This window comes from Pelodiscus sinensis, chromosome 2 (genome assembly GCF_052426305.1).
Source record: "Pelodiscus sinensis isolate ZL-2025 chromosome 2, ASM5242630v1, whole genome shotgun sequence".
Taxonomy (NCBI): domain Eukaryota; kingdom Metazoa; phylum Chordata; order Testudines; family Trionychidae; genus Pelodiscus; species Pelodiscus sinensis.
Window position 1 is genome coordinate 87,444,780 of NC_143053.1, and position 27,727 is coordinate 87,472,506.

The 27,727-nt window shown below is 43.8% G+C and overlaps 1 protein-coding gene across 2 annotated transcripts in view; it reads right to left on the reverse strand.

Annotated features, from left to right (window-relative positions):
* The window catches only part of APCDD1 (APC down-regulated 1), a 46,552-nt gene extending 19,100 nt beyond the window's left edge, over positions 1 to 27,452 (reverse strand). Inside the window, 4 exon segments of one of the 2 annotated variants that reach the window (NM_001286890.1) lie at positions 9,568 to 10,099; positions 16,453 to 16,636; positions 27,079 to 27,213; positions 27,285 to 27,315. In NM_001286890.1, the coding sequence (NP_001273819.1) occupies positions 9,568 to 10,099; positions 16,453 to 16,636; positions 27,079 to 27,136 (774 nt within the window). In that variant the 5' untranslated portion in view covers positions 27,137 to 27,213; positions 27,285 to 27,315. 2 annotated transcript variants of the gene reach the window in all.
* Between the last annotated feature and the right edge of the window lie 275 nt (positions 27,453 to 27,727).

The following is a 27,727-nucleotide window of genomic DNA, read 5'->3' on the forward strand; positions in this document are numbered from 1 at the left end:
TATCTTGCTCAATTAGAATAACCCACATACTTCATGTAAGGTAAAGTCACTAACTTTAGATTGTTTAAAAATAAAAATATTGGGCTTCATAGTTATATCAAATCAAAAAATGGTTTCCAAAAATATTCTGCCTTCTGCTCCTTTGGCTCCTTTTGATGCCAAAAGGTTGCTTAGAAAAAGCCAGATCTTTTGTGGATGTAAAGTTATCACTCCATTAGTCAATGGACTAACACATTCACAGCAGCTCAGGCTCTGCCCCAAGAAGCAGGCCCTGTTCAGCTAGTGTCTCCGAAAAAAACCCCCACACAATTACTGCGTTAAAAATGATAAGAGTTGTGAATCACATAACAGAAACCAGCTGGATGAAAATATTTCTGCTGGTGGTGGTGGGGAAATAAAGATGCTTTTACTAATAATCTAGCAAAATTCCCCAAAGCTACACTGCCAAAGCAGAGTTAGCTAATAGCAGAAAAGGGCATGTCAGATCTCAGCTATTACAATAAATGCTTCTAAGCAGCTCATCACTTAAACATCTAGATGGCCAGATCCTAGATCTAGCAACTTGGAAATTTCCAAGATGGAAACAAAAGGGCTGTGTCTACACTGGCATGAATTTCCGGAACTGCTTAAAACGGAATACTATTCCGTTTTCAGTTTTTCCGGAAAAAGGAGCGTCTACATTGGCAGGCTGCTTTTCCGGAAAAGCCCTTTTTCCGTAAAAGCATCTGTGGCCAATGTAGACGCGCTTTTCTGGAAAAGAGCCCCGATCGCCATTTTCGCGATAGGGGCCTTTTTCCGGAAAAGACTACGGGACTGTCTACACTGGCCCTTTTCTGGAACAGTGTTCCGGAATAAGGACTTATGCCCGAGCGGGAGCAGAATAGTTTTTCCGGAACAGCGGCTGATTTTGTACAGTACAGCGTTGTTGCTTTTCCAGAAATTCAAGGGCCAGTGTAGACAGCTCGCAGCTTATTCCGGAAAAGCGGCTGATTTTCCGGAATAAGTGGCCCAGTGTAGACACAGCCAAGTAATCTTAAAAAAAAACTTTTGGAGCCATTAAATTCAGAGGGAGGCTAACGTCTTAAAATAAATGCAAAAAGCTGACCATCTCAGGTTGCCAGGCAGCTTGAGCCACATCGACACTTTCAAGACTATGCAGTGTTATTTTAACGGTGTTGCTCCCTAGATGTTTTAGGGAAACAAGTTGGGTGAGGTAATATCTTTTATTGGACCAGTTTCTTTTGGTGCAAGAGAGCTTACCTCCCCCAACTTATACTGAATATCCATGAAAGTGACAATTTCACACTTCATTCCTCCACCCGCTCAGATAATTCCAGACTAAGGCAACTCTTTAATGTACTCCACCACAAAAGTGATGATGTGACCAAGGTGGCTAACCCAGAAGGCTAATTGCTGGTCATGGGGAAGTATGATTGATGCAGTTGTAACCCAGGCTGTCAAAAGGGGTGACTTACTCATACGAACAGAAGATTTAAAACTTTTAATTAAAAGTCATGAAGCAAGTAAAAGAGGTTTTGTATTGTTGGGGGAAAAACTGGTAATCCTGATGCAATGTTTTCAAGGGTTTTTTTGGGAATTCAGAGGAGGCAGAAGGGTGGGGAAGCAGTGAGACTTCTCTGCATAAAGCTACCACAAATTTTAGGGCACTGTATACAGTGTGTCATGCTCCCAGGGAAGGAAGCTGAAGGCACTATAATTGCAGTATTGTCTTATGTAAATGATTTCAACTGAATTTCACAGCCCCACATAATCAAGATACAGTATCAGAATCTTAAAGTCTGTGTGTGTTCTTCCTCTCAAGACTTTTTAGCAGATTTTATGTCCCTCTGGGGTCTTGTATTTTAATTTTTTTATATATATTTGTATTGTGTTTTAAAAATTTTTGTAAGCTGCCTCGAATATTTTAAATAGAGAGGCAGGATAAAAATATTTTAAATACACAAATAAAGTGTGGGTCATCCCGAATTTAAATCCCATCATCTACAGCAAAAGATGAAACGAGATCCAAGCAGCTTTTTCCTCAGATGAACATACCTGAATCTGTCATCCATCCAGCTAAATTGATGCTAATTTACAGTGACAAATCATATATTTTCAGAAGTAGAAGCAACAAACCATATATATTTTGGGAAACAGAAGCAACAACCAAGTTCCTGGAAAAAGTGATGCAAGTGATTGACTGAACGTGAACGGAACTGCAAGAATAAAGTTGCCTCAAAATGTTAGTTACGCTGCTGCTGTCATTTAAAGAAAGTGTATATATTAACCCTGTCTGGATTTTGAAAAAAACATTGATAAGGCTCCCTCTCCCTCCCACCACCCACTTACAAGTGATTGGATAAGTGCTGCTTAGATGGCAGACAAAGATAAAACTGATACCAATATAAATGCTTGTTGAGTTGAACTGAAGGCACTTTTTATTCTGTTTTTAGATCAGGTTTATGCTATATTGTTGCCCTGTGAAGACTTTTAGAACTTTGCAATGCTCTTACCATTGTACAATACAATTAAATTTACAGAGACAAAATAAAGCACATCTTTAAAATCTTAAAGGTTTATACAACAGAAAAAGTAATTCACCACAGCTGTTTAGTATTGGCTTCTGTATAAATTATAAGTACAGTAAACTTCCGATAATCCGGCACCTTGAGGACCCAGGGGGTGCCAGATTATCAGATATGCTGGACTATCAGAAGGGGCAGCTATGAGGGGTCTGGAGTAGGGTGGGAGGGGATGCCACCCCAGACCCCTCATAGCCCCCCCTTACGATAGTCCGGCTCTACCCCAGGCGTCCTTGATTCAGCCGCTGCTGGTCAGTTTCAGCAGCAGCTGAATCGGGGATGCCTGCAATAGAGCAGCTGGGGTGCTGCCGGGTTGGTCCCGCAGCGCCGAGGGGCAGCGCTAAGGCAGCAACCCAGCAGCACTCCAGCTACTCTTGGGGACGCCTGGGACAGAGCAGCTGGGGTACTGCCCGGTTGGTCCCGTAGTGCTGCCCCACGGGGCTGCGGGACCAACCGGGCAGCACCCCAGCTGCTCTTGTGGATGCCTGGGGCAGAGCAGCTGGAGTGCTGCCGGGTTGGTCCCGCAGCGCCAAAGGACAGCGCTGCGGGACCAACCCGGCAGGACCCCAGCTGCTCTTCCCGGGGCTTCTTGGAATCAGCCGCTGATCTGTTTCAGCAGCGGCTGACTTGGGGACCCCTGGGGCAGAGCAGCTGGGATCCTGCCGGGTTGGTCCCGCAGCGCTGAGGGGCGGCGCTACGAGACCAACCCCACAGCACCCCAGCTGCTCTGCCCCAGGCATCCGGATTCAGCCTGCTGGTGAAACTGACGCTGCTGGTCAGTTTCAGCAGCGGCTGAATCCCGATGCCTGGGGCAAAGCAGCTGGAGTGCTGCTGGGTTGGCCCTGTAGCGCCGCCCCTCGGCGCTGCAGGACCAACCCGGCAGCACCCCAGCTGCTCTGCCCCAGGGGTCCCCAAGTCAGCCGCTGCCGAAACAGATCAGCGGCTGATTCCAGGAAGCCCCGGGCAGAGCTGCTCTGCCCGGGGCTTCCTGGAATCAGCCGCTGATCTGTTTCAGCAGCGGCTGAATCGGGGACACCTGGGGCAGAGCAGCTGGGGTCCTGCCGGGTTGGTCCCGCAGCGCTGTCCTTTGGCGCTGCGGGACCAACCCGGCAGCACTCCAGTTGCTCTGCCCCAGGCGTCCCCAAGAGCAGCTGGGGTGCTGCCCGGTTGGTCCCGCAGCCCCAAGGGGTGCTGCGGGACCAACCCGGCAGTACCCCAGCTGCTCTGCTCCCGGCTTCCCTGATTCAGCTGCTGGTCAGTTTCAGCAGCAGCTGAATGGGGGAAGCCTGTCCGGCTGCCCCAGCACTTCCGGGTTCCTGATGGTGCCGGACCATCAGGAGTCCCGGAGCATTCGATGCCGGACTAATGGAGTTTTACTGTACAGTGTTACTTTAAAAGTAAGAAGAAAGAACTTGTAGCACATCCTTTGCAACATTACATCTACTGGGTTAGTAGTATGAAAATAAGCCTCAGCTATAGGACTAGCTTTAGAGAGAAATTAACCATACATCCTATTATTCATAATTATCTTAATCGCTTTTTAAAATGTATTTTTTGCTTCCTCCTTCCCTGTATCTTATTTCTTTAAGCAACTGTTTTATACAAATGTTAAAACCGTTCATTTACTACTGCACCCTAAAACGGACTTTTACATATTTTAGCAGCTGTATTTATGGCTTAGACAATCAAAAACCACTGTCCTCAGAAATTTATATTTGACTGAAGTAATATTTTATACATATCATCTAACTGAGGTTTATAAGCAATGTTCTTAGACATTTCTTAATTTATCCTTGAAATTAATCTGAGTACTAGCCTAATAAATAGTGAAAAATGAAGAAACTCAGAGATTAAGGGCTAATTATCAAACTGGTTCACTAATTTAGGACACTTCCTTTTCTGGATGTACAGCTGAGACCCAGAACTTCATCTACAGTCAATGATATTTTGCAAGTGCTAAGCAAGTCTGAAAAAATATCAAGCTCAAACAAAAACCACAAATTTGCGAGAGTGTGAAGAAATATACTCAGTATATGGTTTTGAATGAGAATGTTTCTCATTAAAAATGCATCTCATTGAATATTTGAGAATAAAAAAAGTTTTGAATATCCTTATTCACCACTTTTTTGGTTCTGATGACTTTACAAACCATTCTGTCCTAACACTTTAATAGATACCACACTATCAGTAGAATAACTTGTTTACATGTCTCTTATCCCTACAAAAATCAGAGTGTAGACTATGTTGTAAAGAATATTTTTTGTGCAAGATATGTGCAAGCTGGATGCCAGTATGATTTCCATGCACACCATTTTTTAGACACATGCAACTTTCTAAATAGAGCTCTTAAGCAGGTTGAGCGCCACACTTGTTCTCAATTCCTCAGTCCATTAGGGGCCTTTTATCCCACATCACTTAAACAAACCATACAGGCTGCGTCTAGACTGGCATGATTTTTCAGAAATGCTTTTAACGGAAAACTTTTCCGTTAAAAGCATTTTCAGAACAGAGCGTCTAGATTGGCAGGGATGCTTTTCTGCAAAAACACTTTTTGCGGAAAAGCGTCTGTGCCAATCTAGACGCGCTTTTCCGCAAAAAAGCCCCGATCACCATTTTCCTGAGCGGGAGCATCATAGTTCTTGAACAAGAAGCCCTAATTTCATACAGTAGAATGTCAGTTTACTTGCGCAAGAACCCACAGCCAGTGTAGACAGGCAGCAAGTTTTTGCGCAAGAGCGGCCGCTTTGGCGCAAGATCGCGCCAGTGTAGACACAGCCAATATTGTATCCATGCAGGGCTCTATTCATGAGAGAGAATCCCTGAAGTCACTTGACCCTGCATCTTCCATATGACACAGCACAGCATATTGCTACCATTACATTACTAAGATCGCTCCAACCTTCTGTTTGCCTCCCTTAGTTCTTAGATATTATTTAAAAAGCTGTCTTTGCAAGGTGCAGAGCACCTTTCTGAACTCTGTGATTTCGATAAGAGCCGACGATGCTCAGCAGCTTCCAGAATCAAATCTGAAATGATCAACTTCAGCTCTGTCAGCATCTTGACTGATCAAGTCAACTCAAACTTGTATGTACAATATTTTAAAGGAGGAATTTATGCGGAGGGGGGATGTTCTTATCTAAAAGAATTTGTAAGGTCTGAAGGGATTACAAATTAGATATTGTTTAAAAGCTCCCCAATGTCATTTGCACACTTGAGTTAAGATACAGGTATTTGTGAATCTACTTAGATTGGCTTAAAGCTGTCTGGTTTTTGGACAGCCCCTTTGATTTACCATCCTGTGGCTAAGTCACTGCAGGAATTTGGACACGACCCAACTCTATTTGTTTGAAGTCTGATCATGTGGCTTTAGCATTTCTAACTGATCCAGCAGTCATTTGCTTTTAATTATCATTGGCTTCAATTGCCTATGTAATAAATGTGGTGGTTATCACATCCAACTTTTAGGCTCTGCAAATTTATGAGCTAGGTGGAGTTGTCATTTTCATGGAGGCCTAATTATAAATTTAATTCAGACAGTGAATCATCTTAAACTAAGTTTAGGCCATTTTTTATATATATATATATATATATATATAAAAAGGAAATGACACAGCTATATATGAAAGATTCCACACAATACACCTGATTCAGTTCAAGGGCTGTTTCGTCACCTCCCTAGTCTTGCTAAATGATGATAAAAAGCTTAAAAGAGACCCATGTTGATTTAATGTTTCTATTTAAGGTATCCGGTTTCCAGAGGAGTCTGTGACTAGTGGTTTTAAACTCAATTTAGTATTTAAACTCATTTTCAGCTGGCTCTCAGTGGACCAACAATTAGAAAGGAAAGGAGTTCAAAGGAGAAGGGTTGTAACCTTTCAATGGTATGTTTGTGTGGTCTTTGAAAAAAAAATGCATCTTCGGTTACCATTCTGCCTACAACCAAAAAACACCGTAGCCCAGAGCCAGGTTAACAACCTGCTGGTACAGAAGACTTCATTGGTACGGTACAGCAGTCTTTCATGACAACTAATGCAAATTTAGGTTGGACCTCCATGGTCCGGCACAAAGGAATTTGCTGGATATGGGGCTGTTCCGTACAACCGGCCTCCCAATCCCTGTTGGCTCTGCTTCCGGCCCTGACTGCCTCCCTCCTTGCTTTCAGCTGGCTGTGCTGTTGGCCCTGGCTGGACCCCTCAGCTCTGGGGCTCGTGGCTGGATCCCTCTGCCTCAGGACTCTTGGCTGCACCGCCAGCGCACCCTGTTATGGGGCTTCCATCCCGCCGCTGACCTCCCTGCGCCTGGACTCTGTGGTCCAGGATGTTTCCAGACCACAGAGTCCTGGGTTAAGGAGGTGCAATCTGCATACAAGTTTTGTCTACTGTTAACTGTATCACAATGAAAGCCCAATATAGCTCAATACCCATTTTCCAGTTTCCTGAAGAGAAAAAAAACACCACAAGGATCAGAACAAGATGCACAGAACTAAGGATATCTACGGAGTCTTCATTTATCACATTCAGAAGTTGCATGGGTCCTATTAGTTGTTTTGTTACATTATACTTAGTGGCTCCAACCAAGACTGGGACCCTACTGGGGCAGGCACTGTACAGGCACTTAATCGGAGACAGTTCCCACCCTGAAAAGCTTTTGGTCCAAAGAGAAAATATAGAGAAAAGGTAGAGGAGGAACGGAGATGAGGTGACTTACCAAAAGAGAATGAGCCCAGAGCAGAGAACCAGAAATCAGGAGATCTAGCTACTGTTTTTATTACCCAGTACTTGCAGCTGTCTGCACTTTTGGGTACCTTGAAAATACCCAGTATCAGCTAGCTCTCTGCATAATAATGTCATTTTCTGTTGCCAGTGATACTTAAGTAAATGGCGTCCAATGCCATTAATTCAGTTTAGGACTTCGACTCTGCCTATATGCTGACAAATGAGCCTATATTTGGAGGCAATAAGCTCCTCCAATGCTGATCTTTCAAGTTATTAATTTTTCTTCCACCAGTTCTGGTAAACATAGGACCAAAATTTGTCAGAATCCATACAGCAGACACCCACTAATTTCAATGCGAGTTGTGCACATGCTTCTGAAGGCAAAAATCAATCAGGGCCTAGGAGCAGGGGAGAATGTGAAGTCTTCTCCCGCCCTGCCAGGAGCACATGGCACTTCTAAGAGCCATGTGCTCCTCACAAAGGCAGGGCCACGGCAGAGGCCAATCAGGGCCTAGTGGGCAGGGGAGCATGTGAAGCCTCCTCCTATCCTACCAGGAGTGTGTGGCGCTTTTAAGCGCTGCACGTAGGGCAAGGACAGAGCGGAGGAAACTTTGCATGCTCCTCTGCCCCTAGGCCTTGATTGGCCTGGAGGCGGAGGAGTGCGCAAAGTCTCCTCCAGCTTTGTCAGGAGCGCCTGGCGCTTCCAAGCGCTGTGTGCTCCTGGCAGAGTGGAGGAAGCTTTGCATGCTCCCCAGGTCTTAATTGGCTTGGGGGTGAGGGAGCAGCAGAGCCTCTATGGGCTGGATCTACCTGCTTGGCAGGTCGAATCCGGCCCGCGGAGGCCTTTTACCCACCCCTGGCCCAGATGAAAGTTGTTGGGAGTCTACAAAAAGGTCCACTCAAAGCCAAATAATACATTTTGCACGGTGGCCTCTGTGAGACCAATCCTTGGAGTGAAGGTGAAGGGGGTAATTTTCTTCCATATGTCATGAATATTGGGGAGGAGAGGTGGTTTCTGGCAAATCTCCAGTGTAACCTGAAATCAGTTACCCAGCTTTAAATAGTTTGGGATATCTATAAATACTATAGCTTATCCATTATGATTCTATAAAATGTAAGGCTAAGGAATATATATGTGGGTGGAATACTGTACAAATCGCATTTTTATGAAAACTTTACTAGACCCATGGTGTGCTGATATGTTAATAAATCAGACTTCACACCACAGGGAGATGGGTCTAGGAGACATGTTTTGCAAGATTTATTCTTTTTAACTAGAGCACTGCATTTTAGAGGTGAGCAGACTAGCAATGCCATTATAACACAGGGGCCAGAAGCAGCCCTGCCACAGCTGATTGGCAGTGTATCAGATGAGCTGAATAGGGCATCACCACACAGCTAACTGGAGGATGAATTGGGGGAGGGCAGGGAGCAGGCAGGGACCTCAGGGGAGAGGGTAAAGTGGGAGTGAGCACCTCCAGGGAAAAAGAAAAACCTCAGTGCCTATGATTCTAGTTACTTGATTTATTTAAAGATGTCATCACAGGAGGATTTAGACAGACAGACTCTCTGCAAATATACATCACCGCACACTCTTCTCATTTGATTTTTTTTAACTCTCAGTGGTTTGATCAGGTCATACGGATGTTGAGGACAGACTTAAAATGAAATTAGTTTCAAAAGTCTCCTTTTTATTTCAAATACTGTAATATGTGTTACAGTCCATAACCTGCACAGTCTTATCTATTTCTCCCTCCTTCATTCTGCCCCTTATCGCCTTACCTTCCATTTTCCCCTCTCAGCTGCACGACTTCCATGTATTCACTCAATTATTTCCCTCTTCAATACTGCTTCCTTTTCACCACCTTCTACCCTCTGCTACGCTCTCCATTTCTGCCTTCAACCCTGAATCGTCTCTCCTTTCGGTTGCGGACTTTCAGTCTTGGTCCATCTCAACAGCCGTGCTCCCTCATTCTAGTACTTGTTTCTACTGTAGAGTGGCTCTCTCTTTCTGCTGAAGCAACCCATCTTCCTACTGATCCAAACTTCTAATGCACATAATGCAGTTTCATAACTGACAAATGAGATGCTACTCCCATGAATTATCACTTAAAAATTGATCAAATTGCACTGGCTGTAACACTGCAATTCATCTCTTACTCTATAATAACAGTGGAGATTTAGGTCATAATAAAACTGTGAATTTGTAAAAGGGGCTTCAGAGCTAAATTTGGTATTGCTTCCTTTGTCAAAAAATAAAGTGTATGTACCTTTGCATTTTGAAGAGGAGGCTGGTAACTAGAGGGTCGATAGTACATCCTCTGAGTAGCATCAGTGTGGATGTCTCCAAGAAATAGCTCCTCTACTAGGTGATCTAAATTATGATGTAGATACTGCTTCTCTACTCGGATCAGTTGAAGTTCGTGCATGGCAAAATTAAGAGCTCTGGTGCATTCACAGCCGTTCTCTTCTCTCCATAAATTGTAGCTCACATCCTGCTCCCAGGGACTGTTGCCTGGTACAAATCCAGGACACGTACGGTTCACTAACTGACTTAGTTTTTCAGCTACTGCTTCGCTATGGGAGATGATCTGAACGTTATGTAGCTGGTAATCGGCTTCAGTTCCCCCTCGGATGATCCAGGATGCTTGACGAAGGCGAATTTTACCACGAATAACTAAGGTGTAGGTAGGATTTGTGCAACGGTTGCCACCATAATAAAACTGGTAGGCCTTGAACGTGTTGTTGTGGTAGAATCTATAGGATCTTGTGATGAACTCTGGGCCGGATCTAACCTCACAACTGTAGGAAGATTGAAAATGATGAAAAACAAGATTTTAGAGAGATGTAACATACCATCATACAACAATTAATAAGATGATCAGATTCTTCTTGTGTCCACTTAAAGTCTTACTGCACTAGTACTGTAGAAGCCACCTACCTGTATTATCTTATTATACCCGTTGATTACTTATGGTGCCTATATATAGCCACCATGCCTGTAGGATGAGCTCCTCAGAGTCTTCAATGTATTTATCTTCACAATGCCTTGATGAGTAACAAAGCGCTATTCCCTTCATTTTACAGAACTCAGAGGCAATTAAACCAATCACCAAAATGAACAAAGAAAGTGTGACAGACGTAGGAAGTGAACTTGGGATTTTTCCAAGACCCAGGTTCCTATGTTAATATCTGGGTGGCCCATGCTCCCCCTCCCTTTTTCAATCAGTTGCACAACTGGAATAATGAGCTATGCTTTTTTTTTTTAGCTTACATGGTTTTAAATGGGGGTGAAGGAGGGAGTATAATTTTATGTATAGTTGCTACTAGGAAAAATTAATCCCAAATCTTTCACTTTAATTAACTAGGTTTTTTTCTAAGGGTATGTCCACACTACAGCGTTATTTCGAAATATCTTATTTCGAAATAGATAATTTGAAATAGCTTATTTCAAAATAATGTGTCTACACACAAAATGCATTTCGAAATACCGTGTCCACACTGAGTGAACACTGATTCAGATTTAAGGCTCGCTGGAATCCGGTCAAGGTTAGGGCATCAGGTAAGGATTGTCTTTGTGTGGCTGTGCTTAAGAGGATCCCCCGGGCAGCTGGTTCTCAGGTGTCCCTGCTTGCTTGCCTGCCTCGCTGTGGGACAGGAAAGCATTTGTGTCTCAGAGTGCTCTGGTTGCCCTCACTTAGGACACCACAGCACTCTGCAACATGGAGCCAGAGCTGCCTCTGGGCACTCCGGTGCGTCTCGTGGACGCACTGCTATCAGCCTGGCTGCACTTTCTGCAGGCTGCCATCCAGGAGGTCCATCGGGGGGTTGTCAGTATCCAGGAGGCCCTGTGGGAGAGCATCCACCCTGAGGGGCACTCAGAGCCTCCCTGGTCTGCCCCACTGGGGTCTTGTGCCTCATTCCTCCCTCACATCCTTCCACTTACCCATCCTTAGCCCCCCTTCCTGATGTCAAATAAAATACACGTATTTTCAAAAATATAAACTCTCTTTATTTAACAAAACTGGGGGGGGGGGGGGAGAGAATGAAACTCTGGGGAGACTGGGGAAAGGAGGCGGGAGGGGGAGAAGAGAGGTTGGGGGAGGGGGAAAACTGGGAGGAGGGAACTGGAAGGGGGAAGCAAGGGGAAGAAGGGGGAAGGGAGGCTCAGGAGTGGGGGTCTCGCCAGGCCGTCTACCAGCACGGCGGGTGTGGGGGCCTCGGCGTCCCTATGGGGATGGGGAGGAGGGTGTGGAGGGAGAGGCGGGAGGAGTGGGAGCTGGGGAGGCAGCAGGCGCTGGAGCAGCACAAGGCAGCACGCTCTGCACCAGGGTCTGCAGACGGGCACAAATGGCACCACCCTGGGCAAGCAGCTCCCGCCAGAAATCCCGTTCGTCCTGCACCCACTGCTCCATAGTGTGGTGCAGGGCCCCCAGGTGCTGGTCTCAGTACCCCTGCAGTGTTGCAGTGGATCTGCCGAGCCCGTGGGTGCGGAAGCAGGTCCTGGGTGGGGTGGTGTGCTCTGCATGCGCAGCTAGTGCGGCTGTGGAGAAAGAAGAGAAGTGTTCAGTTCTCCCTGGGGACACAGAGAGTGAAGCCCAGCACCACTACTGTGAGGTGAGAATGACTGTGACCTGCACCATCAGAGCCACTGTGCTTGCATAGAGGCCATTGTCAGACTGTCTGGCTATCCTCAGGAGTGGGAGCTGCCCCAAGACCGCACCCATGCCCCTGTGCTGTGTATAGTGTGGGTGAGGTGGGGAGATGTCCCCTGCCTCTGTGTAGAGGGGGTGTGTGAAGGGAGGGCATCCTGCTGTGTCCTGCCCTGGGGTCAGGAGCATGTCAGGTGTCTTCACACACATGTGTGGCTATCAGGCCACAGCCCCTGTGTGGCACACAGCTGGAGCCACCTGCCCATGGGTGGCACAGCACGTGCTCGTATGTCCACAGGTTGCTGAGTGATCCATGGTAAGCAAGGCCCACGCGCGCGGTCCCTGCTCTCCCTCCCCACCCTCCCCGGGAAGGGGACAATAATGGCACTTACAGGGTGTGGCCTCCCCGGACGACCCTGGTGACTCCACTGCTGGGACAGCTCGGATGTCCAGCCGGCATGGCACCCTCCGTGGTGGCTCCTCCTCTGCATCCTGGTCAGGGCCCTCCAGTCCCGGATAGCTGCATGGACTGTCCCGCCCCCCATGATGCGGTCCAAGGTGTCAAAATAAGGACAGGTGTCTGCCCCGTGTTGACCTGGCGTACGCCTGCCACAGCTCTTTAAATTTCATGCGCACCTGCTCCTGAGTGCGCATGTGGCGTTTGGAGGCAGCTATGTGGCCCTAGTGCGGAGATCATGGACATTGGAGGCCTCCCCCCAAACCTCCATGAGGTCCATGATCTCCACACTAGTCCACGAGGGCACCGACCATCTCTGGCCCCTGTGATTTGCCTGTGTTGATGCTATTAAAGTTAATTTGAAATAACGGCTGTTATTTCGAATTAACTTTGATGTGTAGACATACCCTAAGGTTATATGATTATTAAAGTTGAAGTTTAATTTTGACCATATTTGTTGGAAAGTTTTAATTTTTGCCTTTTAAAAATAGTTTATATTTTGGTTTGATCTGAGGAACATGACATAAAGCAGATCTTCCTCAGAGGAAGTGGCTGCAAATTAAAGATTTTCCTTTAAATTTGCTTTTTTTTTTTTTTTTTTTTAAAAAGAGAAAGGATGAGAACACTGAAATCTGAAGCACCTTAACTGACCACATAACAGGTACAGTATTGGTAGCAGCTGTGCAAACTTCCTAAACACTTAGGGTAAGTTGATGTATACAGTAGTAATGTGAAAATCAGCTCTGCAGAAATTGGACTCAAACTACCCACTGACTTCTCAAAGACTACTGAACAGCTATCAGATGGTAATGCTTTTTGGCCCCCTGAATGAGTGACCAGGAGGTGAGAGGCTAGATTGTTCATCTTAGAAAATCTTCCCTAAGACACAAAGGGGGCTAGGCTCCTAGGTCACATTGAAAGTCAAACTCCCCTTTGTGCCTTTGAAAAATCTCCCCCTTTGGGTGTCATTTGGGCTGCTTAAAATAAATACTTTTCAAGAATAGTAAAGTTAGTAAGAATTATAAGCTCCGGAAGTTCTACTTTTCAGGCCAATTTTCCATTTAATGTGTTGAGAACTTATTCTTTACACAAACATATGATCACAAGAATACAGAGTAAAAACTACAATAGAAGAATTTTCTTTAGGTTTCAAAGTCAAGCAGCTGAAAATTAGTAAGTACCAGAATTTAGGCTGACCATGCAAACCATGATTTGTCATCCTTGTGTCACATCTTATGATAAAGGCATCAGCTGTAGGAGTCCAAGAGACCTCTGACAACTGTTAGGTAATCTAAATATAGGGGTTGCTCCCCTTATCAAAGTCTATTGAAATAAATGGAAAAGATCCCTTTGGATCAGGACCTCACTTTTTTGGTATACATCTGTACATGTGTGGGGAAAATGTGTTATTTGATTAGTCATTTAAACAGTTCCACTCTACTAAGAAGAAAGAGTCAGGACAACAACACCACACCCCACCAGTAAGGAACTCTTGCTACACATTTCACAGGAGAGCACTAAATCCCACCCAAAAAAGAGTTTAATTAACATAAAATAATTTACTTATCAGACTGAAGGTCACAAACTTTCCCATTAAGAAAGTGTATTAGCTACTGCAAACTTACTGTGACTTTGGGTTTGTTATAAAACAGTGAACATATGGTACAATAACTGAAAAAGCTACAATTGTAATAGAAGCAAAGTTTACAGCTTGTTTGTTGAGCCCTTTGTGGCGGATCTGCTTAATATAGTCAGAAGAGACTGTATCTTTACCCTACAATTGCTCCACAAGCAGAGCTCCCACTGAAGTCTATAGGGGTATGTCTACACTACAGCGCTAATTCGAACTAACTTAGTTCGAATTAGTTAATTTGAACTAAGCTAATTCGAATTAGCGCAGCTAGACTTAAAAACTAGTTCAAATTAGAGTTTTGCTAATTCGAACTAGCATGTCCACACAGAGTGGACCCTGAACAGAGGTTAAGGATGGCCGGAAGCAGTGCCGGCAGGACATCAGATGAGGACTTAGAGCATGGAGCTGCTGTCTCAGGCTAGCCGAGGGCTGTGCTTAAAGGAACCCGACCCCCGCCCCGGACAGACAGTTCTCAGGGTTCCCCGCTTGCAAAGCAGTCCTGGCTTGGAGTGCCCTGAGTGCCCACACTCGGCACATCACAGCACCAGGCCATCAGCCCGGCTGCACTTGCCGCAGGCTGCCATCCGGAGGAGAGGGGGGTCAATCAAGGGGCTTCAGGAGAGTTTCCACCCCGAGGAGCCCACAGAGCCAGCCCAGTCCTCCCCATCGGGGGCTCGTACCCCATTCCTCCCTCACCTCCTTCCACTTACCCTTCCCTAGCCCCCCTTCCTGATGTACAAAATAAAGAAAATGTGTGGTCAAAAATAGAAACTCTCTTTATTGAACAAAACTGGGGGAGACTGGGAAAAAGAGGTGGGAGAGGGGAAGAGAGAGCCTGGGAGAGGGGAGGGCAACTAAAATGATCAGGGGTTTGGAACAGGTCCCATATGAAGAGAGGCTAGAGACTGGGACTTTTCAGCTTAGAGAAGAGGAGACGGAGGGGGGATATGATAGAGGTCTATAAAAGCAAGAGTGGTGTGGAGAGGGTGCATAAAGAAAAGTTCTCCATTAGTTCCCATAATAGAAGGACTAGAGGACACCAAATGAAATGAATGGGTAGCAGGCTTCAAACTAATAACAGAAAGTTCTTCTTCACAAAGCAAAGAGTCAACCTGTGGAACTCCTTGCTGCAGGAGGCTGTGAAGGCTACAACTAGAACAGAGTTTAAAGAGAAGTTAGATAAAGTCATGGAGGTTGGGTCCATGGAGTGGTATTAGCCAGGGGGTAGTAATGGTGTCCCTGCCCAAAGTTTGTGGAAGGCTGGAGATGGATGGCACGAGACAAATGGCTTGGTCACTGTCTTTGGTCCATCCCCTCCAGGGTATCCAGGGTAGGCTGCTGTCGGCAGACAGGCTACTGGGCTAGATGGACCTTTGGTCTGACCCAGTACGGCCATTCTAAGCTCAGGGCTCAGGGTCGGGGGTCTCAGTGGACCACCTTGATTTTCATGCAAACCTGCTCCTGGGTGGCCAGGCTGGCAGCTCTCCTGCCCTAGATGGCCACTTTCCTGTGCCTAGTGCAGAGTTCGTGGACGAGGTCCACGATGTCTGCACTAGACCAGGCAGGTGCCCGCCTCTTGTGGTCCTGGCCAGGCTCCCGAGAGCCGCCAGCCTGGTCCCGGGAAGAGGCGGAGGGCTGGGGGGCATCGGGTGGTTGGCTCATGGCGTGCCAGGTGCAGGGTCTGCTGGCTGGGTGCTGGCAGGCTTGCACCTGGCACGGGCACCGGGGCCGAGAGGGGGGGCATACGAGTTTCCGTGGTGGTGCCCAGAGTGGCCACCAGGGCAAGCTGGGGAGGGCTAGCCTCCCACTAGTTCGAATTAAGGGGCTACACAGCCCTTAATTCGAACTAGTAAGTTTGAACTAGGCTTAGTCCTCGTACAATGAGGTTTATCTAGTTCGAACTAAGTGCTCCGCTAGTTCAAATTAAGTTCGAACCAGTGGAGCGCTAGTGTAGCGCTTATGAAAGTGAATTCGAACTAACATTTGTTAGTTCGAATTAACTTTGTAGTGTAGACATACCCTAGGAGCTTTCAGGGATAGTTATGGGCCAAATCCAGCAGTCCTTACTCAAGAACAGCTATCACTGAAGTCTGTCATAGTCTTGTCTGAGTAAGGATTATAGGACTGGGAGTTTAAGATGTTTATGGGGCCCAAACAGCCTAACAAAACTAAATTAAAATAGGTTGATGAATATTACAGCTGAGACCCTGGAATGAAATCTCACTCTGACTGAATGTCAATGAAGTACAGATAAGCACTTGAACATGCCTAGGCTGATGAAACAGTTTCTTAATTTAATTTGCTACTGAAATGTATTCATGCAAAAGCTCTTAGAACCAGGATCCAAGTATTGATGAAAAATGCTTTTCCATTTGTAGTGTTTTCCCCTCACGTAATTTTTTATTATCCTTACCCAGTAGAGACCCAATGCCCTTCAATGGAGGGAGGCATTTGCACAGTGATTCGGGCTCCGTTGTGAAGATGTTTCAGCATGTGATGACACTGTGATTCCTTGAAAGCCCTCCATGCGCTCTTCTCTAAAGATCGAGGGTGGGATCTGCTGTCTGGATGAAGAAGGGCAGAACCCTCTCCCAGCCCTGGAAAATAAAAGCATTAGTTACCAGGGGTTTCTGATGAGGATGACTGACAGACGTACAATAAAACAGGTTAAGTCACAGTGCTAACACATCACTCGCTTGCCATATTATCTGCTTAGGGAATGAATTGGTTATATTATTTTATTACATGTGAGAAAAAGATATTTTATTGGGCAATGTCCCTCTCTGCTAACAAATTCTCTGACTAGATTTCACTAATATGGTAAAACGAGAATAGGACCAGAACTGAAACACTAGATTCAAATACTTCTGAAATATGTATCTGGATTTAAATTTCACAACTGCTTCTTATGTCTGTCTGTCAGGAAGAAGACAACCCTAAAACCTTGGCCTAAGTACCTTTGTAACAGTGGGAAAGTTGGATCCAAATCAGATATGATCTTTGTGGCTTGGGTCCAGCTCTAATTTGAATGCTTCTATAATTCTTAAAGGCCACCTTCATTTATAGTACTCAAAGGCCACCTTACAAAGGAAAAACAGATATTAAAAAGCACAGCCTCTGTACACAGGAAACCTCTGTGATGATTGAGGTGGTCAATTCTGCTATTTTCAGGGAAAATGAATGTCAAAAGCTAATTTTATCTCCACACAGTAATTTTGGATTCTAGTATTGCATACATAGGAAATTCACCAGCAATCTTTCTACACAAAACTAATCAAACAAAATGAATATGTAGTGTAAGAAAAATAAGTCTTCTTGTATGCTATATAAAGTGTAGGAAAACATGGAGAAAAGCACATCTAGCATTAAATGTTGAACAAATATAAATCTTAGATCACTGATTCGGAAGACAGCCACTTTATTAAAATGACTACCCTTTAAAGCTATAACTGCCATGCAGGTGAATCACAATTTAATACAACTATAGGATAATTGAAAATACATAAATAATAATTCAGCTGCACCCGCAGTGTCTCTATTGACTTTAAATTCAGCATTAGGTTGTTAGCATTTCATACCTTAACTTTCCCATATTGTGCTAAAACAGTCTCATATAGGCAAGTTGCAAATTTCACTGCTCCAACTATCTCATCTAATCAGTGCAGGCAAAGACACACAATGGAAGCTCCAGAGAGTGAGGAATGGATATGGAGTACACACAGGCACCGGACTAGGATGTATTATTGTATAACTATAGTCACACTACTAGTTTTGTGGCCGGGGTTATGTGGTGGAGATAAAGGCCACCTACTATTGGATGTATCTTGTAATGCGTGTATTAGGGGTTGAGGGAGTGCATTATTTCATGAGCAGTCTCCCAAGGCTGAATAAAAATGTCTCAGTGCTTTGACCTCTTGGCATCTTTGTATGTACAGTAACAAAACACAGGTATCCAGATGTGGGCGCTTACTTTTCTCTTTATATCGCCTTACAATCAGATATAACACTTGTCATACATTGTCTCCTCTTGGCTCTTCATTCTGCTTTTGCACTCAGTAAATGAGCTTGTAAATGATGACGACACTGCCATTACTCATCTGTGTTTCCTGGACATAACACAAGTGTGCTTATTCCCATTCCTGGATGCTGTCAGAGTCTTAAAGGGTATGCACTTGGGTAGGATACAAGACCCTTTTTGTGCACTATTTATCTCCTTGTATGCTTTGTACACCCAAGTAGGGGAGAGTATGGGGGTAATTTTGCAGCAGTACATTTTCCTTCTACACCTTATACATGGAGAATCCCTAGGCTGTTAATATTCTGTAATGGAATCACACATTCCACACATTTATTCATTCGACTTTGACATTGCACTTGATGCTGTGTCTAGCACATAAAAATCTGTTTAAATATTGCTGCTAGGTCACAGCAATGAGGGTTAGCATTTGAAGGCTTAATGGAAGGAGTAGGTTTTCCATGAGGAATTTAAAAGAAAAAGTTGGACCATTGCACACTGGGGGTATGTCTAGACTTCATGGCTCCATCGACGGAGCCATGTAGATGAGTTTACTAGACATAGGAAAATGAAGCGGCGAATTTAAATAATCGCCGCTTCATTTACATCAAAATGGCCGCCATGCTGTGCCGATCAGCTGTTTGGCGGCACAGCGGGGCAGTCTGGATGCGACGCGGTCAACAAGGGAAGCCTTTGTCGACTGCTCCGGTAAACCTCATTTCACAAGGCATACCAGAGCGGTTGACAAAGGCTTCACTTGTCGACCACGGCGCATCCAGACTGCCCCGCTGTGCCGCCAAACAGCTGATCGGCAAAGTGCGGTGGCCATTTTGATGTAAATGAAGCGGCGATTATTTAAACCGCCGCTTCATTTTCCTATGTCTAGTAAACTCATCTACATGGCTCTGTCGATGGAGCCATGTAGTCTAGACATACCCTGGGATAGGTAAATAATTACTCACTTTGAAAAAAGTCTTCATTTATAAGGGGAGAAAAAGAAACACGTGATTATTGGATTTTAAGATTACTTGTGTGTATTAAGGTATATTGCAATACATGATGTAAAATAGTCTTTTAAAACCCTTTCTAGGAAAAACTCTTAAGGATGTGTTCAGCTTTAAACATGAGAGTAATCCCATTAATGTCATAGTATTCCCTTGGCAGATATAAAAATGGAAAGATGTTGGCAGTCTCACAGTTAACTGTGCTTTTGTGAAATGTAAGAGTGTGGAAGTTAATTTAAAAGACCACTTTTATATAATGTTGGAGACCAAACATAATTGATGTTGGCTTTCATTGAAAGGGATCTAAGGGTACTATTTTCTACAACAGAAGCAAATAAGAGGCTTCACTATCTATACATATATCTATGGCAAGATAACAAAGAAAACGATAAACATTGAAAGGAATAGGGAAGTAATTTAGACTCGGGAGTTGATGAACCTTAAACTTATTATAAATTAAGAAATATCTATTGTACTCAATCTTCCATGTCTTTTCAAAAACAAAATTACCTGTCTATTGCTGAGGAGTTTTAAATATTTCAAACAAAATCCACACATAAATACAACCCACAAAAATAATGCCTCGAAGTGGCATCACTCATGCTAGTGGGTAAACAAAATAGTAATTCATGAAGTAAAAATAAAGTCATAATAATTGCAGTTCCATGAGAAAAGCAGAAGAAAAAAAATAGATCAGTGTTTTCTACATGAAGAAAGGAAAACAAATATAGGGAAGAAGTTATTTTCTAGTTCATATGCAGTCCGAGAATAAAATTTAGAATTTAAAAAATATTAAGCTGCTGGCAGTATATTCAGTTAGATAATAGTATTACGTGTAAAGGCTGAAAAAATATTCTTTAAAAATTCTGCAGAAAGTCTTCAATTATTACATATTGAGTTTTCAGTGAGTTAACAGGAAACATAAGTATTGGCAACAAAAATAGGGAAGTGGTAGGTGTGGTATATCTTGACTTTAGTAATGCTTTTGATACTGTCTTTCATGACCTCAAATAAACTAGGGAAATACAAAGAAGACAGAACTACTGTAAGCTAGGTGTATAACTGGTTGTAAGATTTTACTGTGAACCACTCTTCGGCTAAAACTGCAAGGGCACAGGAAGTGGGGTCCTGCAAGGATCACTTCTGGGTCTATGTCTGTTCAATAACTTCATTAGTGATTTAGATCATGGCATAGAGAGAAACACTACAGCAGAAAGATCATAGGGGTTCATAATAGAACACAAGTATAAAATGGTTGAAACCCCCCCCCCCACCCACTCTGAAATGTATTAACAGGAGTGTTGTAAGCAAGACACGAGAAGTAATTCTTCTGTTCTACTGACTCTTATTAGGCCTCAACTGGAGCACTGTATTCTGGGAACCATATTTCAAGAAAGATGTGGACAAACTGAAGCAAGTCCAGAGAAAAGCAACAAAAATTATTAAAGGTTCAGAAAACATGAAGATGGGAAGATGGAAAGCTATGTCACCTCTCGGTCTTCTCCAGACTAAATAAACTCTATCTTTTTCAAGTACATGAAAAAGACTGTTGCAAGGAAGAGGGAGAAAAATTATTCTCCTGAACCTCTGAGTCAGTCAAGAAGCAATGGGCTTAAATTGCAGCAAGAGCAGTTTTGGTTGGATATTAGGAGTAACTTCCTGTCAGAGTAGTTAACCACTGGAATGAATTGCTAGGAGGTTATGGAATATATCATTGGAGCTTTTAAGAGCAAATTAGACAAACACTTCTCATGGAGAGTTTAGATAATACTTAGCCCTGCCATGAGTACGGGGGACTGGAGCAGATGATCTCGAGGCCTCTTTATGTCTTACGATTATGTGGTTCTATAATGAGAGTTGGGCTCAAATGCAAATTGTAGACCTCAATTCTGTCGCTAGATCTGAATTCATAGACCAAATTCTGCTCACATTCACACCAGATTTACATTAAAGTAATTTTTCCAATGTTAAATTGTTATGGACATAAACCCATGTAACCAACAGCAAAGTTTGGACCAATATATTTGTAATGATCTGAATCCAAACTCTTGATTGAAAAGTGTTTAGAGGTTCAAAACTGAGACCAAGAATTTTTCAAAGTTTTGCATGTTCAAATTTGGCCTGGTAGCCCTGGTCTACACTAGGGAGTTATAGCAAAATAACCCCCCTTATTTTGAAATCTGTACTCCTGCTTTCTTCAGGAAGTCACACTATTTCAAAATAACAATTTTGAAAGAAGTGGTAGTGTAGGTGCTCCAGTGTTGCTATTTCGAAATAACTACTCCTCAGAGTAATTTGAAGTAATTACTCTCAGTGCTTCCTGGTGCTCTAAGTTGAGGTAGCATGTCGACAATAAAGAAGGATATCTCAGACTAATTTTGAGGCTTCCCTGTAGCGGGGACACGATATTTCAATTTTGTTATGTCAGGAGTTAATTAAATCAATGTTAGTTATTTTGAAATAGTTTCCTAGTATAAACATGCCCTTAGAGAGTAAAATTGGAACTGCAAACAAGATTCAAACGTAGATCTGGATTGGCGTGAACCTGGGAAGTTCCTAATTTATATCAGTTGAGATCCACAGGGCCAAACTCTTTCCTCATTTACAACAATAAATCCTCTATAGTTTCCTTTTAGTATGTTCTTACACAAACAACCTCTTGTGGAAGCCCAGGTGCTATATCCAGGAGCATTACATCATTGGAGGGAATTAATTTTAAAACTAGTATTTTATTTCTGCAAACTATTTTCGAGTTGGAACTTGCCTGAAATGATAAAAATCTTTCAAACAGATGAATCAACTAGATTAACTATTTAGCTTTACTCATCTAGTCAACTGCCTTTAACAGATATTAGTTATCTCTTGATGTGGGACAGCTTTTTAATTGTAATGCAAACTTATGTAATTACAATGGACAATACCATATTCCTTTGCCAAACAGATGTATCTATGTTTACCAGTGTTTTTCTCCACTATTACTGTTTTATACCTCAAAGGACTCTTACAGGATTGGGACTTAAATTAGACATAACACAGCAAGGGATAACAAACAAAGGATTGGGGACAGAGAAGGTTGTAGTTTACAACTGTAAAAGATAACAGTGTACATACCTATTATCTTTCTTGTGTGTACATAGTATTTAGATATTGGTCTGTTTGCAGACCAATAATTTAGAGGGACATGCCTAGTTCATAATGAAGTTATTGAATAGAAATACAAGACAAGGATTTTAAGATAGAACAATGAAAAAGACTGCATCAAGGCTGATTGAACTAGATGTTCACGATTTGCACCATTTAATAACAGAAGTCCTTACTCAATGGCCAGTACCAAAAAAAAAAAAAAAAAAAAAAAAAAAGTCTGAGACTCTCTTAGGGGCCTAAAAACTTCAAAAACCTAGTGAAACCAGTTTGCTCAGCACCTTGGAGAGTTAGGCTTTCAATCCTTACTCTTCCAAAACACCTGTTTCAATCAACAATTGAGTAATATCAGTAATAACTCAAGGCCTCCCTATAGCTATCTACTGAAATGTTTTGCCTTTTTAAGTAGATGCATTTGTGCTCTCTTCTTTAAAGCATTTAACTTCATGTTTAACCAGTTAACTGACTAAAGTGGGATCCAGGCTGATGACTGCTCCAACCTGGATAAAGCAGTCCCCAGCCCGTGAGGCTCCCATCCCTAACCCTGCACTGGGGCTGTTGTTGGCTCCTGGCTCCCAGCCCCTTGCGTTGGGTCTGGCTTTGTTGGCCGCCAGCGGCTGGGGTTGCTGCCAGGTCACAGCACCCACTGGAGCAGCCCTGCCTGTGGGGTATCCGGGCCGCTGTGGACTGGGGATGTTTTGGACAAGAGCAGCCCCTATCCACAGCAGGCCACAATGGGACTGGAGCAGTGTCCTGCCTGCAGCAGGCAGGGAGCTGCTCCAGCCCCCCACTGGCTATCCGGAACTACTAAACATCACCTATAGAGTAATGCTTGCCAGTTAACCTTTCACATCCTTATTATAAGCTAGTGTATAACATTAATTTAAATTTGATAAATTTATTGACAGTGCCCTTTAATGTAACTTAAGAACCATTTATCAGAAGGCATGTATGTGCTGGATATTAAATAAATAAAAACAACAAACCAGAGACTATCTCCACTATATGAGACAGGAGGATAACTGGGTTCAAATCAGTTGTTTTCACATTCTGTTTTGTATAAAATATTTTCACCTGTTTTATATAATGAACTCTATAATGCTGAATACACTAGAATTGACCTTCATAACTGTATGGGGAGAAAAAAGTAAATGTGTATTTCTGTGAACCATTAAGGGTTTAAGTCTGCTGCCATAAAGTCAACGGGAGCTTAGCCATTGACTTCCAGGAGGGAAAATTGGACCTCAAGTGTAACACAAGATGTAAAGTATTTTGACTTTGCCCTTTTTCAAGTGAACATATGTCCTACACCCTGGGCATCTCCAAAATTCAGATCTACACACATCTATTCTATACTACATACAAATTAGGGGGAAAAAAACCTCATGCAGAACTCACTAAACTTACTGGAGATAGAATAAAAAACAGGACAGCAGAACAAGATCCTCTACCAAACAAAGCAATCATGCAGTTCGTTCATAGGAAACTTATACCACACATATAACTACTGTACAAAAGTTGCACCAATTACAGAGTATTAGTTTTGTTTTGGGGAAAGAAAATTATTTCAGGTATTTATCATTTGCATTGGTTTTTTTTTAAGTTTACAGACACATAACCTATTACTCTAGATTGAAATATTCTACGTACTGCATATACATGTAGCTCTGTCACACCAGTATAAACTTATCATAAATCCACTGAAAATAAATAGTTACTTGATTTACACTTTATTTTAACTGAGAGTGGAATTCAACCCACACTGTTTATTTTTAATCTTTCTCTTCATCCACCTACTGAACAGAGGTAACTCTTTCTGAGTTATCCTCTCTCAAATGAATTCAATTATTTTACTAAGGGGAACATACATCTCATAGCTCACTTCCACTTAGTTCAAGCCTTGCCCATCTCTATGTATATGGGGACATATTTTCTTACAAATTTCATTATATTTTAAGGAATGAAGCAAGAAAGGAAATAAACACTTCTATCCAACCATTTTCAGTGACATTGTTGGAGAACTTTTATGTATGTATTAATTTTTGCATAAACAATTCTGCCATTAAAAGTCTAACAGTCCTGACTGAATATTCTGGTGAGGCAAATGTTATCATATCAGGAACCAATTAATGTTTCAAATTCATTACTATAATATTAACATTCAGAAATACTCTGATACACCACAGTTGCAAAACAAATTAGCTATTTTGTTTTGAATCCACTTTACTGCATTTCAGATTAATCAGGTTTTCTGGAGCTGAATGTTTGCAGCATTTGACATTTGAAACTTTTGTGGCTTTTCATATAAGCAAAGAAAATACTGATAATGGACAACTTCCAGCTGCAAACCTCTTCTGACATTCTATAGGTTTCATTTTGACTAATGAGTACAAGTTCTTCAGAAATTTAACTTGACAATATTAAGAGTTATGTTGCAGTGCAAATAGGAGTTTAAATCTTGTACTGCATTTGCATGGTTAATTTAATAGAAGTAAAACTAACAATACTTTGAATTAAAAAGAGAAAATAAAAGCTTTAATTCTTATTTCTATACACACATACACATTTAATTCACTCTTGGATTTCCAAACACAATCCAGTTGACAGAGAGAATCATGCGATCTAAAAGAGCTTTGCACTACTGTCCTCCAACCTGGTTAGTAGTCTTTTTCTACTACAGTGTATTGACTGGCTAACTATTCTCAGACATGCCATATATGACTTGATGACCCACAAGAAAAAAGCTCCAAGGTCTTGCAGTACATGTAGAATTTTTAGATATTATAATCAAGCACAGGATGGGTAAAGACTAGATTTTAGGTTAAACTACATCTTTGGGTGTTGTAGCCAATTGTTTGTTTCTATTTCAGCCCAAGGGGGAAAATAGTTTTCTATAATTAATCTCAGCTCCAGTCCCTATGTTACTGATCTGTATATGTTCACAAACAAGTTATTTCTTTTTAGAAAATATTTGACAATGTATATTTTGTTATGTGATGCGTAACTGCAGATGGAAAAAATAGATGATTTTCCTGTTTCATCTAATTTTGGCAGCTGTTATTTTGATCTGATCATTGGCCTTGATTTGTTTCTCATTTCAGCCAAAGTTTAAAACTGCTCTGTAATTCCAAGCAGATGAGGCTGGCAGTCTAACCCTATAATTATACCTTCTCTCTTTACTCTCCAACTTCAAACCTTCCATTTTGACTTTTAGATTTCCAGATCACAGAGTTTTAAGGTACACCTTGGCATCTAGGCAGATCTGGCTCAACTGGACTTGTTTACATAGTCTATATATTTTGGAGGTGAGCTGAGGGAGGTGAGCAAATGCTCTCTATAAAAACAAAAACACACAGAAATTATTATTTACTGAGTACCATCAGTTTGTTTAGCTTAAAACTGTATAAACATAAAGAAAGACTTAATCCTCACTCCAAACAGTGAATGTTAAGAACTTTAAAGTTCAGACTCCTGTTCCCTATTCTAATGCTGGATCCAGTGAGATACCCAGTGTTAATATACTTGAAAGAGGCACCTCCTTTTAAAAGTAGATTTTGGGACCTGAGAAAGTTTACTGAAGAAGGCTGGATGCTGCAAAATACTTCAGTATTAAGCAGTCCTTAAAACCGCCAATGTAACGGAACAGGCTGAGCCACGCTTTCAGAATAACATGTCACCAAAATGTGGCTGCATAAAGGGAGGGCTATATACATGTATTTAGGCCCCTAATTAAACAGCCTAATTTTCATTGTTGCTAAGCACCCTCAACTGTCAATTAAGAAAACTGCAAGTGTGGTGCTCAGCACTTCTGAAAATTGGATATCTAAAAGTGGATTTACGTGCATCCAGCTCTAATCATTTTGTCTCATATCACTTAAATTAACTCAACTCTGCTGCCACCACAATGCTGCTTCAGAAGGCTCTCAGTTTAGTGACATGCTTAGGCAGGGTCAAAGGAGCAGTGGGAATATTTTAAAGTCCAAAAAGAGCCTCTATGTTTTAAATCAAATTATTCTTAGGAGCACTAAACACAGTCTAAAAGCTTCAGAGGGGTAGCTGAGTTAGTCTGTAACCGGAAAAAACTTAAAAAACAACAAACAGTCTAGTGTTGTTTAAGTTTAAACATACTCTTATCTAATCTGTCTCAAATCTCGCTCAATAAATATTCCCAAGTCTAAATAACACTTCTTAGGAAAAGCCAGCAGGTGAAATCCTGGCCCTATTGTAGTCCATAGGGAAACTCTGGTTGAAATCGTTAGGGGTTAGGATTTTACTCAGAGCCTCCTAAAGCAGCATTAGACTGGACTCCCAGTCGGGATGCAGTGCCAGAGCGGATGGTGGGGCACCTTCCATGCGATCCTCTTTGTAGAGGTGCATGGAGATTTTTTTTTTTAAAAGAAAGATTTCTAGCAAAACCAAAACAGCCTGACATCATGTGGAGCGACGACCCGCTTCCAAGACACGCAGCCTTGCACACCCACGAAACTTTTCCCCACACATGAGCCTAGCTTAGTCCATCACCCCCTGCAGTTTCTGGCCACATCACGAGAGTCACCCACAATATAGGTCTGGGTTTAAAACAAACAACCACCAGCACCCAACAGCTCGCAGGCTCCAGGCTGGAAACCCTACACGGGGCGGCGGGGGGGGGGGGGGGGACAGCTCTTCTGAGGTTCTTCAGCGAGTTGGAAGCGACCCTCCCCCCTGCAAAACTCCGTCGTATTCAAGCCCTGCCTGGAGGCCAGCAGCACAATGCGGCACTGCTCCCCCGCCCCCACCCTGCTCCCCTGCAGCGGTCCGGGGACACGGGAGCCGTTCCCGCGGCCCGTCACAAGGAGCCACTAGCCCCCCCGGCGGGCAGCTCTCCCCGGGCACTCACCGTGCAGGAGCAGGGCCAGGAGCAGGTATCGCACCCGGCCGCAGCAAGGAAGGGACATTTCCAGCTCGCCGCCGCCTCCCGCCTTCTTTCCTCGGCTCCCTGCAGCTGCCAGTAATCCGGAGCCGCGGGCAGGTGGGGGGCAGGCCAGGGGTCCCGACTCCAGCGCGGGCAGGAGGGGCGGGGGGCGCCAGCAGGCGGCCAAGGTGCAGACGGACCCTCCCGCCCGGGCAGCCGCTGCGCCGAGCCCCCGCTGCCCGCCCGCGCTCATGGGGGACCGGGCGGACTCGCTCGGGCTCCCTCCCGGCTGTGGCGCAGCGAGTCCCGCCGCCCTGCCCCGCGTCCCTCGCTGCGCGCCCGGCAACTTGTCTGCTGGGCGGGCGGCTCCTCTTCATATCCCCCTGCCCGCGGGCGGGGCGGGGCTGCGCGCGCCAGACACCAGACACCCGGGCGGGCGCAGGAGAGCGCAGCGCAGGGCGAGCGCCCCCCTACCCCGCCCGCTGCAGGGGCCACGGGCTGGGGCTCAGACCCTTCCCCCCCCCATCTAGTCCCTTCCCCTGCAGCGCGGGGCCCCTGCGAGCCGGGGCCTGGCCAGGGGGCGCCCAGCTCGCTCTACAAGGAGCTAGGGGAGCAGGGGCAAAGGACTGGGCTG